Source organism: Neoarius graeffei, chromosome 10 (genome assembly GCF_027579695.1).
Source record: "Neoarius graeffei isolate fNeoGra1 chromosome 10, fNeoGra1.pri, whole genome shotgun sequence".
Taxonomy (NCBI): domain Eukaryota; kingdom Metazoa; phylum Chordata; class Actinopteri; order Siluriformes; family Ariidae; genus Neoarius; species Neoarius graeffei.
In genome coordinates, this window is record NC_083578.1 from 10,940,092 (window position 1) to 10,956,915 (window position 16,824).

General features: G+C 41.0%; 1 protein-coding gene across 2 annotated transcripts in view; it reads right to left on the bottom strand.

Annotated features, from left to right (window-relative positions):
• Window positions 1-293: 293 nt before the first annotated feature.
• stx2b (syntaxin 2b) overlaps window positions 294-16,824 on the bottom strand; it is a 47,052-nt gene continuing 30,521 nt past the window's right edge. The window contains exons 7-11 of one of the 2 annotated variants that reach the window (XM_060931275.1): window positions 15,603-15,676; window positions 13,004-13,141; window positions 7,132-7,242; window positions 2,717-2,893; window positions 2,528-2,618 (exon numbers count right to left, since the gene is read on the bottom strand). In XM_060931275.1, the coding sequence (XP_060787258.1) occupies window positions 2,756-2,893; window positions 7,132-7,242; window positions 13,004-13,141; window positions 15,603-15,676 (461 nt within the window). In that variant the 3' untranslated portion in view covers window positions 2,528-2,618; window positions 2,717-2,755. Of the gene's footprint in view, window positions 2,619-2,716; window positions 2,894-7,131; window positions 7,243-13,003; window positions 13,142-15,602; window positions 15,677-16,824 lie in introns of both variants that reach the window. The other variant, XM_060931276.1, reaches the window with a different exon arrangement.

Below are 16,824 nucleotides of genomic sequence, written 5' to 3' on the forward strand. Positions count from 1 at the left end.
GAGACAGAGGTAGAGAGATAGACAGACAGATAAACAGACAGATACTAAGATACTGAGAGACAGACAGATACTGAGAGATAAATATAGAGAGACAGAGATACTGAGATAGAGAAAGACAGATACTGAGAAATAGAGAGACAGATAGATAGATAGATAGATACTGAGAGAGAGAGAGAGAGAGAGAGAGAGAGATCCTCATGTGTTCCTGCACCTGCCTCCACTTTGTCACACTCATCGAGTTGCTCATCATGGGGTGTGCGCGCACGTACACATATAAGACCCAAATACACATATTGCACAATTCCATTTTAATTACAGAAATTTATTTTTACATACACAAGCTATTCAGTACATCAAACAAATTCTCACAAAACATGTTCAAAGGTCTGATCAGCCTTCCATCCCTGAAACACCCATTAGTCATTAACATTTGTATTAAAAAAAAAAACATTGCCATCTTTTTTCTTTGTCCATCTTCCATCCTGATCCGAGGCGTACACCAGATCTGAAATGAAACGCTCGTATACTTGATACAGCATGGCAGCGTTTAAAGTGAGCTGTGAATCTGTGTACCATTAGATCACTTATCTCATCATCAAGCCATTAACATGACTGGCTTTTTAACATTTGGCTGAATATTAAGTGCACTTGATGCGTGTATTCTGTGCTACAGTAAGTGCACTTCTTGGGATTGCATCAGCGTCTGCAACCTGCAAATCGTTCAGACCTCACAAGCCGGCAAACGGTGTTGCACATCATAGTGCTGCGGAGCAAGAACACTACTCACCTGTGCAACTCTCAGGCAGAAAGGTGTGTGCACAAATTTCAAGACAACCAGTGATTTAAAAAAAACAAAAAACAAATGTACTAATCACATCACACGTGAGGGCAAAGGGAAATCCACCAACAACCAATTGCTCAAGGAGTTATAAACAATTCCACGTTGAGGAGTGAATAAAATGTAAACATGTGAAATCTTACTGAGAATCCAGCTCATGATGAACGGATGGAGGAGTGGAGAGATAATGATGCACAAAGCAGGAAATGATGGTTCAGCTTCACGAGCGGGATGCAAATGTAAACCGGAGCCAAGATCGAGACTTTACGACAAAATCACAGTCGTGAAGGCTTCAGAGTTTCACTTCATGAAGAAAATGGCAATTTCAAGCAATACGTTTATATAAAGAGAATTATTATTATTATTGGATCTACTATAAGCATCTTAGTTTTCTTTTAGGATGATAAAGTGGTATCAAAAGACAAAATATTAAAACAGACAGTTCTTCTAAACACATCACCACAAATCACATCATCCAAGACAAGTTTTGGTGTCTGAAATTTCCTCCCCTTTTTTTTTTTTGAGCTAAATGTAATATAGTTAGCAAACAAGGCAAGGTTACAGCTACCAGTTTAGCACAGAGCAAGCCTAAATTAAGAAAACCCAAGACGAATTACATAAAGCTTGCAAAGAAACAGAAAAGTTACGGACAAACGTCTGTCACCAGCTGTGCAAGATTTTGAAAAGGAATTCAATCGTAATGACGTGTGACAAATTAAAGGGAAAAAAAAACCAAACAACTGTTGACTCTTTTTATGCGCTGGGGGCATTTATTTATTTTCATTCCCCACTTGGAGAGAGAAGCAAGCCCACTCTGCAGTTCTTCTGACCGATCATATTTATCCGATAATGGCATTTCTTTTCTGATGGGTGTGGCCTTTTCCAGGATGACTCCACCCATATCCAGAGTGCAGGAGAGCTTAAATGGATTGATGAAAATGTAAATCATATGCTATGGCCTTCACACTCAGCAGATCTCAACCCAATTGAGCACCCATGGGGGATTTTAGAAAGCACCAGCGCCTTGAAACACAAACTGAAGGAAGATCTTCTGTTCATTGCTCCTGTATAGTTCCAGAGACTTGAAGAATCGATATGAAGGAGCAGTGAAGCGCTTTTCGTGGCTTGTAGTGGCCTTACTAACACACCTGGAAATATAGGCCTATAATTACACGTTCAAACATTGGGCTTAGTCTGATGCTCATATGGAACAGCTTCATCAGCTTGGAGAAAACTTCAGCCACCAAACAAGTCTTGTCTGATCAGCTACCTTTGTCTACATTGTCTCCATTTTATTTCCAACCAAAATGTTGTTTTCGACCCATATCAAACATCACATGACATGAACAGACCGAATTCTGATTGGTGCGTGGTGAGAACACCGAAACGTAGCCCTTTTGGGAATCAAGAGTTCATGAAAATCTTTATATTTTCATATCTATATAGAAAGAGGAAGGAAAAAGAAAAAAAAAAAAAAACTGGCCATGAATGTCTATTGCAAAACAGCACAGTAACAAAGTACTAAATCTCATCTCCTGCAGAAATCAGGACCCTTTCTTCAACATTTGAAAAACTCTAACTCTATAAATATACAAGTCAGATGTTTAGAAAAAACTGCAGTAATAGTAAAACGGCTAAATACAAAAGCTTTTAGTTGAGCGCTGAACATTCTGGACTTCTTTGGTTGCAGTCTTGGCAGCTAACTAGCAAACACTCCGACGATAATGATGAGCAGAAGAATAAGGCACACCGATCCACAAATGGCAACATGCACAATTTTCTGATTTAAAAAAAAAAAAAAAGAGAGGAAAAAGTTGTAAATTAGTCATCTGTGAATAAATCAGTCATCGTTATGAGCTTACATAATGAGATACATACTCGGATTGGTCAGTGCGTTAGTAGAGGAAGGAACCGTGCTTAAGCAGGATTGGTTGATGTGGTAATGGAGGAGGCGGGGGTTATCGTCGATTTAGACGACAAGCCGACGGAAAGGCCGACGATTAGCGCAAGAACTCCGATTATCACCAGCAGGATCACAGCCAGAATGAGGTATTTCTGTCCAGAACATAGAAAAACAACAGACGCAAGGCATGTGCTGATTACATTTCCTTATCATGATAATTAAACAACACTGATATAAATACGGAGGTGATTCTAGAAAATCGCATGTACTGATTGGTCGAGAAATTCTGACTATTTCTCGATAATCACCTCGAGTGACTCGGAAAAACGGCGGCCGATCACGTCGTCACCGCGAGTGAGGAAGAATTACAAAATGGTGAAAGGAAATGCTGCTCCTAAAAGCACTAAAGTTTGGTCTAAAACTATTCAAAAGTAAGGTGGAATTGTGATTTATTTTACGTGACTTGGCGTAGATAAGTGACAAGTCTGCGCCACACCATTATTACATTTACATGCCGCTTTTGAAGTTTGAAATAAATTTTTTCTTAAAATATATTTTTAACACCTTTTTGAAATAATCACCTGTGTATTTATACTGAAACAATTATCCGCCTCAGGTTCGGTGAATAATAACCTCGACTTCGATATTCACTTCGCCTTCAGCGAATAAATTGTTAATTACTATCTCCACATTCACTGGATATGAACAATTGTGCGCTCCGATTGACGATTCTTCTACTAGGATATCAACTCGTATACCGTGAGTAGAGAAAAACAAAACGGCGGAGCGTGTTGCTGAACCAACCGAGGACGAAATAAAAACTCTACTCGAAAACAAAGCTCCAAAAAAAATACAAACAAAATACGGAATGAAAGAATTTGATGGCAAGAACGCATCTGTGTTTATTTTTCAAGAATTATTATTATTATAATAGCATTTTTCACAAATTGCTCCTGTCATTTCGCCAGTTTATTTACGCTCTTCATCTTTAAGCATTAAAATTTACTGAAATTTTTTTTTTTAGACTGATTCAAAAGCTCAAAGAAGTTTGAAAATTACAGAACTGAAATGTCCAAGGAAGAATTAAATAAAGGTCTAAAGTTATTCTATACGGGGCGGCACGGTGGTGTAGTGGTTAGCGCTGTCGCCTCACAGCAAGAAGGTCCTGGGTTCGAGCCCCATGGCCGGCAAGGGCCTTTCTGTGTGGAGTTTACATGTTCTCCCCGTGTCCACGTGGGTTTCCTCCGGGTGCTCCGGTTTCCCCCACAGTCCAAAGACATGCAGGTTAGGTTAACTGGTGACTCTAAATTGAGCGTAGGTGTGAATGTGAGTGTGAATGGTTGTCTGTGTCTATGTGTCAGCCCTGTGATGACCTGGCGACTTGTCCAGGGTGTACCCCGCCTTTCACCCGTAGTCAGCTGGGATAGGCTCCAGCTCGCCTGCGACCCTGTAGAAGGATAAAGCGGCTAGAGATAATGAGATGAGATGAGTTATTCTACACCTCGGCATGACAGCAAGACGGCCCTTTGGGCAAAAAAAACCCAACCAACCAACCAACCAAACAAACATTATTACTCAAGTCAATTCGTACAGCCATCGATAGGATTTTAAGTCATCTGCCTCAGCGGAAATAATTTTGTCGGATGTTTTGCAGAAAGTTTTTATTTATCGAATTTGCAAAAAATAAAAATGCTCCGTTTCCCAAAAACCAGTGAACGTGGATAGAATAAAACAGTTATTCCACTCAATTTGTGTCATACATTGCTTGTAGACAACTCTGCACTACACGCCTCATCGGCTATCAGCTCATATATGACTCGATTTCATGGAATAAATGTCATCTTACACTATTCTGTTTAGGCGATCAGTGGGCGTGTCTATCAGACAGACAGCTCGTTGTGTTTGTCTTTGAGTCCATATCTAATCAGAGTAACACACACTTTAAATATTTCTCAAATCAACACCGAGCACTCAAAAGTAAATTAATGACTGTGCTAAAAGCGTTAAGGTTCTTTCACATATTCTTTATAATTAGCTATAGTCATGTTGACTAGCCAGCTAACATTAGATACATCCTGTCTGGTTTTGTTCTCCGACTGACAAGCATTAGCTGTAAAAATGAATAAACATTTATCAATAAAAGTTTAAAAATCTTGTCAGGGTAGCTCATGTTAGCTAGTTTTCGAGCGTTAGGAGTAAAAATCTTCAAAAGGTTCTCTCAGAAATCCTGTCAGGTTAGCTCATTTTAGCAAGCTAGCTACGCATTCGCTGTGAGGATTATGATTATTTCTGAACTTAAATCCTGTCAGGTTAAGTTTTATTATTAGCAGAGAAGATTTACGAATAGGACCTCGAAATCCTGCTGGGTTCCCTCATGTTAACCAGCTAGCTAGCTAGCACATGCACAAAATTGTACATATTTATGAAAACACCTCAAAATCCTGTCAGGTTTACCTCAGCTTTGCCATCTTGCTAGCACTAGCGGTAAAATTGTGAGTAATTTTTGAACACGGCTTAAAAATTTTATTGAATTATGAAATTCTGTCATGTTAGCTAGCAGTGAGGACTATCAACATGTACAGTATGACAAATATCATGAGTAACAAAGTCCTAGCTAGCTGGTTAGCATAAGGGGTAAGGATTATGAATATTCATGACCTAAAAATATCTCATCTCATTATCTCTAGCCGCTTTATCCTGTTCTACAGGGTCGCAGGCAAGCTGGAGCCTATCCCAGCTGACTACGGGCGAAAGGCGGGGTACACCCTGGACAAGTCGCCAGGTCATCACAGGGCTGACACATAGACACAGACAACCATTCACACTCACATTCACACCTACGGTCAATTTAGAGTCACCAGTTAACCTAACCTGCATGTCTTTGGACTGTGGGGGAAACCGGAGCACCTGGAGGAAACCCACGTGGACACGGGGAGAACATGCAAACTCCGCACAGAAAGGCCCTCGCCGGCCCCGGGGCTCGAACCCAGGACCTTCTTGCTGTGAGGCGACAGCGCTAACCACTACACCACCGTGCCGCCGACCTAAAAATATCTTTTATCAATTCATGAATTCTTTAATTATTAAATCATATCAGGCTAGATTATATCAGCTAGCTACTAAAGCCGAGAGAGGCCCGTCATATAATCCTTTTTTTTTATTCACCTTGTTATCCCAAGATAACGACATAATTAATTCAGGATCTCGAGAAAACAACACAACTAATTCGAGATCTCGAGAAAACAAAACCGTTATTTCGAGATCTCGAGAAAACAAAACAATTATTTCATGATCTCGAGTAAACAGCTTTAATTCAGGTGCGCCAAGAGACTTGTGATATGCTGACTTTGGGGCTATTTCTCATTCTGTATAGACGCAACTTTGGTCATTAGAATGTCTGGAATAATCGATCACCTAATAAGGCAATATTTTGATCAGGGGTTGACACAGGGAGAGATTGCATTCAGTATTTTAATAAGGGATAATTTCAAAATTAGTCCTCGGCACCTCCGCAGAAGACTGGCCCCCCTCTCTCTCTCTCTCTCTCAAGGCATCGTAAAAAGCCATTTCTGCTCTGTTACATGTCCGCCAATTTCTAAGTCTTCGTTGTCTGACCCACAGGGGGGCGCAGCTCTGCTAGAAATCTCAGCTGTTTTCTCGAGATCATGAAATAATTGTTTTGTTTTCTCGAGATCACGGAATAATTTTGTTTTCTCGAGATCTCGAATTATTTGTGTTGTTTTCTCGAGATCCTGAATTAATTATGTCGTTATCTCGGGATAACAAGGTGAATAAAAAAAAAAATGATTATATGAAGGGCCTCTCTCGGCTTCCGTAGCTAGCTGATAAATGTGTAGACACAATTTAGGAATGCCAATGACTGACTGACTTTATTTTAAATATTCAAAAGACTCCCATATATGGACCCGAAGACGTGCCCACACCCCTGTTTAGGACCACGCCCAGTCATATTTCTATATACAGACTTAGTGACAAGGCAACATTTCCATATATGCACTTTTCTGAAGTCCCAGATCTGTAAATAGACCTCACTGGTTCAGTATACATCTGGAGAACAGAATTCTGGGATTATATGGAACGCAGCCTTCATATTTGTCCACCTTATGTCCAGGATAACGTGTGTGTGTGTGCGTTGAATATCACTATACACCCTATAGCTGATTACCAGCACATGCCCAGTCAGTGACCTTGGATTAATTTTTGCTTTAAAATGAGGAGAAGGTGGTAAAAGCAGTTTAAGTGCAGGTTAAAACGATAATAAATGCCACCCTGCAGGTATGTTCAGACGTGTTTAAACCTGTGTGATTAGAGATTAGTAGAAAAGCACTGTGACGTGAAGGGGGACGTGCGCGCACGTGTGGTTTCATACCCGACGGGCGCTCTTCTGATACCTCACGGCTTTCTTCACCTCCTCATTAGCTTTGCCTACATACTCCACTGCGTTCCTGATGTTGTTCTCTATGTTGTCAATCATCTCACCCTGTAAAGACATGTGTGAATACAGATTGAACATTATTAAAATTCAACTATACATATAAAAGAAACAAACAAAAAAATCCACATACTACTGTACACGTTTAGCCAGCTAGCATCACACCCCTGTGTTGCTGGAAATTTTATACATTTTATTCAGTTGTGATGGAAAATCCATATCAATTTCCTAATTAAATATAAGAAAAATGTACAAGGTATGCGTCCGAAATTAATACTACATGTTACAGGGCGACACGGTGGTGTAGTGGTTTAGCCAGGGCCCGCCCATCCTAAGTGTGACGCAACACGAGGGCCTGTTGCGAGCTTAGTCTGGCAAGGCAAGCTATATACAGCTCTTCCAAGCTCCCGAAAAATCGGGAGCCAATCAACTTTGAGCATCTCCAACGGCCCTGGGTAGAGGCGTGTTCAAGGCACTGACGTAGTAGAACTGCGACTGGAAGCCATAGATTGTTTACAGAATCTATGCCGGAAGCGCTTCATTCACTAGAAACATTACGAACATGGAGCAAGTTCTCATTGAAAACGGAGCAAAGAGCAGCCCTGGAGGTATTTATTGAAAGGAAGGCCGTTTTTGCCTTGCTCCCGACCGGCTTCGGTAAGAGTTTAATCTACCAGTTAGCCCTGTCGCGTCACATACGTCAGAGGAAAGAGTGATGTGATTGGTTTAAGCTTCGTCACAGCCTTTTCTGGCTTCGACCAGTAGCAAACTGAGGCATTTCAGGGAGGCGGGTCAACCACGCGCTTTGGGAAACGGTTGGGCTTAATATCTTTGCCAGACCAAATGCTTGCAGAGCTTTGAAGTCACGTTAGCCAGACTAGTAGTGGTTAGCACTGTCGCCTCACAGCAAGAAGGTCCGGGTTCGAGCCCCGTGGCTGGCGAGGGCCTTTCTGTGTGGAGTTTGCATGTTCTCCCCGTGTTTGTATAGGTTTCCTCTGGGTGCTCCGGTTCCCCCCCCCAGTCCAAAGACATGCAGGTTAGGCTAACTGGTGGCTCTAAATTGACTGAGTGTGAATGGTTGTTTGTGTCAGCGACTTATTCAGGGTGTACCCCGCCTCTCGCCCATAGTCAGCTGGGATAGGCTCCAGCTTGCCTGCGACCCTGTACAGGATAAGCGGCTACAGATAATGGATGGATGTTACACAATATTACACTGCGAGCTCTGCCTCTCGACCAGGAGATCGCGAGTTATACCAAATACCATGATCAAAATGGTACGTGCTGCCATCTGGTGAGACGCCACAATACAGATGTGAGTAGGGAGTCAAACTCTCACGGTTACCAGAAGCCCCGCCCCCCCCCCACTGTAATCCTAGCTATGTGAGAGGCTGAGGGCTATAGAAACGGAGATCGGTGCCACCCAGCGCGCCAAGGTCCTGATTAGTACTGGGACGGGAGACTGACTGGGAAGACCAGGTCCTGGCAAGGGGTGGGATGGACTTTGATTTTTTGACAAGACATTGAATGTAAGTAAGACTTAAAGCTGAATAATCTATTAAATGCTGTGGAGACACACAACCCCCCCCCAAAAAAAAAAAAAAATCCTGAACAAAAAACAATGAGCTTAATTCAACAGTACATTACAAATTACACACTGATGAAATGACAGTTTTACAAATAATATCGTCGACTCACTCATTGTTGTCGTCCTCTTAATGGGAAGAATGGTGCTGTTTATTCTGATACATCACTGAAGCAAATGTCTGGCTCCAAACTGGACAGTTTTAATCTCATACTGGGGGCCACACTGATCTGGTTGCGCTAATTTTATTTTCTCAAACAAAGAATCATCATATCTTTGCACTTCGTCCTTGCTCGTGTCGGATGTTTCTTGTGCTTTTCTTTTGACCGACCCGTTATTTTTGACACTTTGAGGTGAAGTCTAATTTGGTTACTCGTAGTTTCTCTGCATTCCCTCCACATTCAGAGGTGACGCTGATATGAAAAGCATAACCTAAACTGACGTAGCTATTGGCAGTGTCGCAAAACTGTTGACTTACGGTACTTCATGCCAGACAAATTCGAATAATCGGCTACGATTTGAATTTACATCGGACTTTATTCAATACAGAAAAGAACTCATCTGTGCTACTCAGAACTTTGCTTTTGGAGTCACATAGACGATTTGAGAAATACTGATAAAACGCGATATTTTACGACATCAACTCGCGGACCACCAGGGGTCGCTCACAGACCACACTTTGAGAAACCGTGACTTATTAGTACAAATGCGGAAGATTATGTAGAAATGATATATTGTAGTTTAAAGCCATTATCTTAGTGTCTGGAATATTTGTTAAGATTTGGACTGGCCTCCTGTCAGTCAGTCATGTTATAGAAACGCCTCCAACGCCCCTTCACATCCTCAAAAACCATGAGGAAAAGTTGTATCTTGGCTTTAAAGCAGTCCAAGTGTGCTCGTAAATGATGTCATGACAGTCGATGCTCATGGTAACTCCAGTTAGCATGAACTGCTGTAAGTTTTGAGGATGGAGCTTTGTGTACTGGGTGGAAACAGGGAGCAGGCTCAATGACTTTGTGGTGGTGGGGTGTTTCACTCATTCTTGGGTTTCACGTGATGTCATATTAGTTATTCAAAACTTGACCTGGTGGTCTACCAAAGCTCAGTTGACAAAGCGTTTGTACGGAGAAGGTGCATTGCTCGCGTGAAAAATGCCTTACGCTTGCGTTGTTTGAATCGATCAAACCATGAAACTGAGAAAAGTTTCTTCAGGGTTCCTCATGAACTAATAAATAAAAGGTGAACGAACACAGGATTTCACAAAAAGATGTTAAGAAAAGTGGCTTTTGAACTTCTCGCTGAAATCGAAGGGAGCAGAGTCGAAGCATGCTCAAGTTCGCAGGGATCACTTGGTGAAAGGTTTGTATTTCCCTCCCAGCTATGTTCTTAGTGTTTTCCAAGTACTTTTCTTGCTATGTGGTGTTATTTTACGGCACCTTTTTTTTTTTTTAAGTCACAAAGTGCTAAAGTCCCCAGCTGTTTCTTTGTTTACTCCTGACTTGATGGCCGCCATATTGAAGAAAACGTGCATCTTGCTTTCTTTAACAGGGTGTTCTAGCGGTCTTTTCAACGACGATGACAGACTGGGCTCCAACACTGAAATTAGGTCATGATAAAGTCAAACAGCAGTTAGAGGAAGATAAAGAGTGCGAAGTACAAACCCCGATTCCAAAAAAGTTGAGACAAAGTACAAATTGTAAATAAAAATGGAATGCAATAATTTACAAATCCCTAAAACTGATATTGTATTCACAATAGAACATAGACAACATATCAAATATCGAAAGTGAGACATTTTGAAATTTCATGCCAAATATTGGCTCATTTGAAATTTCATGACAGCAACACATCTCAAAAAAGTTGGGACGGGGCAATAAGAGGCTGGAAAAGTTAAAAGGTACAAAAAAGGAACAGCTGGAGGACCAAATTGCAACTCATTAGGTCAATTGGCAATAGGTCATTAACATGACTGGGTATAAAAAGAGCATCTTGGAGTGGCAACGGCTCTCAGAAGTAAAGATGGGAAGAGGATCACCAATCCCCCTAATTCTGCGCCGACAAATAGTGGAGCAATATCAGAAAGGAGTTCGACAGTGTAAAATTGCAAAGAGTTTGAACATATCATCATCTACAGTGCATAATATCATCAAAAGATTCAGAGAATCTGGAAGAATCTCTGTGCGTAAGGGTCAAGGCCGGAAAACCATACCGGGTGCCTGTGATCTTCGGGCCCTTAGACGGCACTGCATCACATACAGGCATGCTTCTGTATTGGAAATCACAAAATGGGCTCAGGAATATTTCCAGAGAACATTATCTGTGAACACAATTCACCGTGCCATCCGCCGTTGCCAGCTAAAACTCTATAGTTCAAAGAAGAAGCCGTATCTAAACATGATCCAGAAGCGCAGACGTCTTCTCTGGGCCAAGGCTCATTTAAAATGGACTGTGGCAAAGTGGAAAACTGTTCTGTGGTCAGACGAATCAAAATTTAAAGTTCTTTATGGAAATCAGGGACGCCGTGTCATTCGGGCTAAAGAGGAGAAGGACGACCCAAGTTGTTATCAGCGCTCAGTTCAGAAGCCTGCATCTCTGATGGTATGGGGTTGCATTAGTGTGTGCGGCATGCGCAGCTTACACATCTGGAAAGACACCATCAATGCTGAAAGGTATATCCAGGTTCTAGAGCAACATATGTTCCCATCCAGACGACGTCTCTTTCAGGGAAGACCTTGCATTTTCCAACATGACAATGCCAAACCACATACCGCATCAATTACAGCATCATGGCTGCGTAGAAGAAGGGTCCGGGTACTGAACTGGCCAGCCTGCAGTCCAGATCTTTCACCCATAGAAAACATTTGGCGCATCATAAAACGGAAGATACAACAAAAAAGACCTAAGACAGTTGAGCAACTAGAATCCTACATTAGACAAGAATGGGTTAACATTCCTATCCCTAAACTTGAGCAACTTGTCTCCTCAGTCCCCAGACGTTTACAGACTGTTGTAAAGAGAAAAGGGGATGTCTCACAGTGGTAAACATGGCCTTGTCCCAACTTTGAGATGCGTTGTTGTCATGAAATTTAAAATCACCTAATTTTTCTCTTTAAATGATACATTTTCTCAGTTTAAGCATTTGATATGTCATCTATGTTCTATTCTGAATAAAATATGGAATTTTGAAACTTCCACATCATTGGATTCCGTTTTTATTTACAATTTGTACTTTGTCCCAACTTTTTTGGAATCGGGGTTGTAAGAGCAAAATCTTTGTTTTAAAATCTCTCTTAAAAAAAAAAAAAAACCCTAAAAACACACGGGCAAAAACAATCCAGGATTCATTCAGCAGCGACTTGATCTCGAGGTCCTTTACCCAGCCACATACAAAAAAAGTTCTAATTCTCCGTACTCTTCCACGCTTTCATCTGTTTTGCGGTGTAGAAGGACGTCTGCAACACCAGATAGTTCGAGATGTCGGGGAACTCGACTTTAGGGTAGTTTTCGAGATCGTACGACAAATCCTCCTTTCCCAGACTGTAGAGGTCGATTCAATTGCACATAGCAATCTTCTGAATATATCTAAAGCCAGCAGTGGCTTATAAGTTATCGATAGTTGTTTGCACTACGGCAGCCGTTTTGGTTTGCTAGACCACCAGCTGTTTTACCGGAAATGAAATCGCTAAGAGAAGTCATGTGACTGAAACCCAAGAATTGAAGTGTTAGAGGGCTATTTTTCAAAAATCTGACTTGACACGTGTCAAATATCCCACGTTGCCCTTCACTCAAAAGCCAGGGTTGATAAATATACCTCATCTCATCTCATTATCTCTAGCCGCTTCTACAGGGTCGCAGGCAAGCTGGAGCCTATCCCAGCTGACTACGGGCGAAAGGCGGGGTACACCCTGGACAAGTCGCCAGGTCATCACAGGGCTGACACATAGACACAGACAACCATTCACACTCACATTCACACCTACGCTCAATTTAGAGTCACCAGTTAACCTAACCTGCATGTCTTTGGACTGTGGGGGAAACCGGAGCACCCGGAGGAAACCCACGCGGACACGGGGAGAACATGCAAACTCCACACAGAAAGGCCCTCGCCGGCCCCGGGGCTCGAACCCGGACCTTCTTGCTGTGAGGCGACAGCGCTAACCACTACACCACCGTGCCGTCCATAAATATACCTAAATACGTTAATATGCATCATCACAGGGGCTTCACCTGCGTCTCTACGAGCATAGCCATGTCCACAAACATGTCGTGGAGCTCTTTGATGCTGGACTCGAGTCGTATGATGTCTTTGTGCCGTGACTCGATCTCGTTCAGTGCCTGCTGGGTGATCTGCGAGTCCAAGATGATCTGAGGAGCGAGTGAGAGAGAGGGGGAAGGTGCATCAGTAAGGTCCTGTCTGGAAATGTGCTAACAAACAATCAAAAGCACATTGAGCTGAACAACATGGAGGTGTTACCAGAGTTTGAGATTATTATTATTATTACAGTGTTTTCCCCAGAAAAAAATTAAAGCCCTAAATTCTGGCATGATAATACACAGACAATTGAGCGCCAATGGCGCGAAAGCGAGCGCAGAAGGCGCGAAGCGAAACTAGAGAAGTCCGGGGGCATGCCCTCCCAGAAAACTTTTTGAAAATGGATGCTCTCGGGTGCATTTTCAGGGTCTCAGAGGTTTTAGATGCATGATTACAGGATCGATTTTACCAGTGTTTCAATGATTTCTGACCTAAATAGCATTAATATATACACATTTGAAACTTCACCTTAAAGTTCAACATGCAAGTTAAACTGTTTTGTTACAGATTACTGAGGTCTATGATGGATTGAAAATCTACAGGGATCCCATACGGTAATTATCTATGATTAAGTCGTGTTCTAACAAAAACGTGCATGAAAATACGAACAGTAGTTTGCTTCATCTTGTACAATCCAATGAAGAGAATCGATCATCATGACCTCCTGTTGATCACAAAGGGATCTGAACCTAAGACCTGCCACCTTAAAATAAGTTGCTGTATTACTATAACTGTAATGATTTAGAATGTTTCTGATGCAATTACCGTAATATATGTATAACTAAGATAAGATACACTGAAAAGAAAAGTAAGGCAACTGCATATTATAAAGTTTAAATTTTGGCACTTTATTAAATGGACTAGATTAAGATTAAAACATATTTAAAGGAAAAGAAAACTTAATTCATACATTGAAGTTTGCAGAAAGATTCTGTACTTATAAACACATTCATGAAGAGAATTTGTTAATAAGTGTCAAATGTAGCATAATTTCAAATAATAACGATAAGCGTATTCGGCAGTGTGAGGTCACTGTGAGCCTTTAACAAAAGAATAATCCGGAGCCGCCTTTTGTTAAATGGATCCCAGTGACATCACACTGCCAAAAATGCTTATGATTATTATTTGAAATTCGTGTGTTTATAAGTACATAATCTTTCTGCAAACCCAAACTAATGAATTAAGTTTTCTCCTTCTTTAAAGCAGATCAATTCTCCTTGGCTTTTGCTCGGCCCAATGTTGGGCAACCCTGATATAGTCCATCTCGCTGCCATCCATGCTGATGTGGATCAGATTGTCCAGCGAGTGCTTTTTGAGCCAGTCGCTGCGATCAAAATTGATGACGTTTTCGTTGTCGTGACAATTATCTGGTTTTGTGCTCCATCGCTCACGTGGGTTTGTTGATGTTTAGTCAACCAATCTTTGATCGAAGCCATAATGATAATAGACTAGGTCAAATTTTTGTGATTAAAATCAGTCGGCTTTGTCCGTCTGGTAGGGGACGACATCGGCAGCCAGTGAGATCGTTTATAATGAATCGGAAAATTCCGGGATGTCTGACGTTTTCTTTGGATATTTTTATTGGACGGTTTGAACACGTGATCTTGACATAGCCAACAGATTACAGTTTGTTTACATCATACCACGCGGACATATTACTTTGACAGAATCAACACAAACATTGGGGAAAAAAAAAAAAAAAAAAAAAAGACCGCTTGTTTAATACAAATATCAGTCAGTATGGAAATGGATCTGTTACTTGCTCTCCTATGTATCTAGTTACTTGTGGGTAGGAAATTTAACATATCGGTATAAATCTAAGCGTATCAGCAAACAGAGCAAGCGTATCAGGCCCGATACGCTAAAACGCTTTGGGGAAAACCATGATATTATTATTATTTATTTATAATTTTTTTTTTTTAGCAGGCAACAAAAGACATTTACAAGGAAAAACATAGCAAGGCATGCTGGTATAAGGGTGATGTGATGCAGGCGATACCAAGACACCATGTTGATTATTTTCCTATAAGACCATGTTCTGAAGTGTATTCCGCAACGTTTGTGAGTTAGTTCCTGTTATCGCTTATGTTATAGCAGCTATAAACATTCTTTTTTCTCTCTTGAAGTTAATTAGAGAAAAACGTCACCCAGAAACCACAAAACGTAAACGCTGTGGTGGAAAACTTACGACTCCAGCCGACACTACAGGCTCCTTCCATAAACTTAAAATAGAGAGGGAGATTTTTATTTAACGTCTGTTGTCCTTCATAGACGTCTCTGTGAATGAGCCCTGACTATAGAAGTGATGATGCAGTTAAGCAAGCGCGTTAATCTAAGCCTGTGATTGGCCAGGACTACTGTTGCGGTTCAAGAAAATGTAAATTATTTATATATTTATGTATTATTTGGTGTTAGATTATGAATCAGCTGGACTGGCGTAGATATATACTGTATGTTTGCCATCAAATCATTTTAATAGTTGTCAAATTCAAGACTCCAGCTCATCAAACTCACATCTGAGGTAAAAATGGAGGGGTTCCCGCTCTCCAGCATGTCCTCCAGTTCCTCATTGGTGGTTCTCTTTCCAGCTGCAAAGAACACAGAGTAAGCATTCTGAATTAACACACATCCATGCCGTCTCTGATATTTATGCACAGTGTGTGTGTGTGTTTAAGTAAATGGGCTTGTGTGTAACACTATTGTGTCCCAGGCATTTATATTAATTTTTGTACAAATGTGTTTTGTGTTTGCAAGAGAAACACAACCCTGCAGGACTGTTTATTCAGCTGGGAGAAGCAGAAAGTCAAGCGCTAGAACAATAGCATGACTGAAACCTGTGTGTATACGATCATGCGCACACACGATAGGAAGAAATTCTCTTAAATTTTGCCTCTCCATCCCCTGTACACAACACCTAGAGAAAGCAATCCAACCGAAAACAGCATGACCAAAGTGATGCACACAATATTTACGAAAGCTTCATGCTGCTCCCACTGGAAAGGCGCTCTCTTACACTCCGGGGACGGAAGAGAAACGAGGGAGAGAGGATCGCAGGGAGGAACAGTGGGGGACACTCACAGCTCCTGTTTATCTACATAACATACACATGATCCAATAATGGTTCATGGGTAATTCACCTAAATAATAATAATAAAAAATTATTATTGTCATGGATGAATTTGCAAATATTACTTAATCATTTGTTTTGTCCATTATTCCACAAATTATGCAAAAAAAAAAAAGAAAAAGAGAGAGAGAGAGAGAGAGAGAGAGAGAGAGGTAGCCATGAACCCTGCCTTCTTAATATCAACAAATATACTCAACATTGATCTCAAAAAAGTTTTTTTGACAATAGGATGTATTCAGGTTTACTTCCAGAACGGGTATCGGTCATGTGACAGGGACCACCTAGAAAATGGGTAACTAAGTAACGCACTCCATTGGGAGAAATTTGGAGTCAATTACAGAAAAATGTTTTCAGAAGATTTTATAACAATTTAAAATGCTAGATGGAATGAATGATTTTAGATTTCGTGTATGAGGGAACATGCCAACAAACTGTACTGATGTAAATTAATGGCTGATTTGAATTGAAAAGGCAAGGATTTAAATTAAATCGATTCAACAATAATAAAATCAGTTATGAGTGATTCCACGCTTATGGGTACTGAAATGGGGACATGAACTTATTCACCTAAAACCATTTCTTTTTTTTACCATCAGGTCACAAAACATG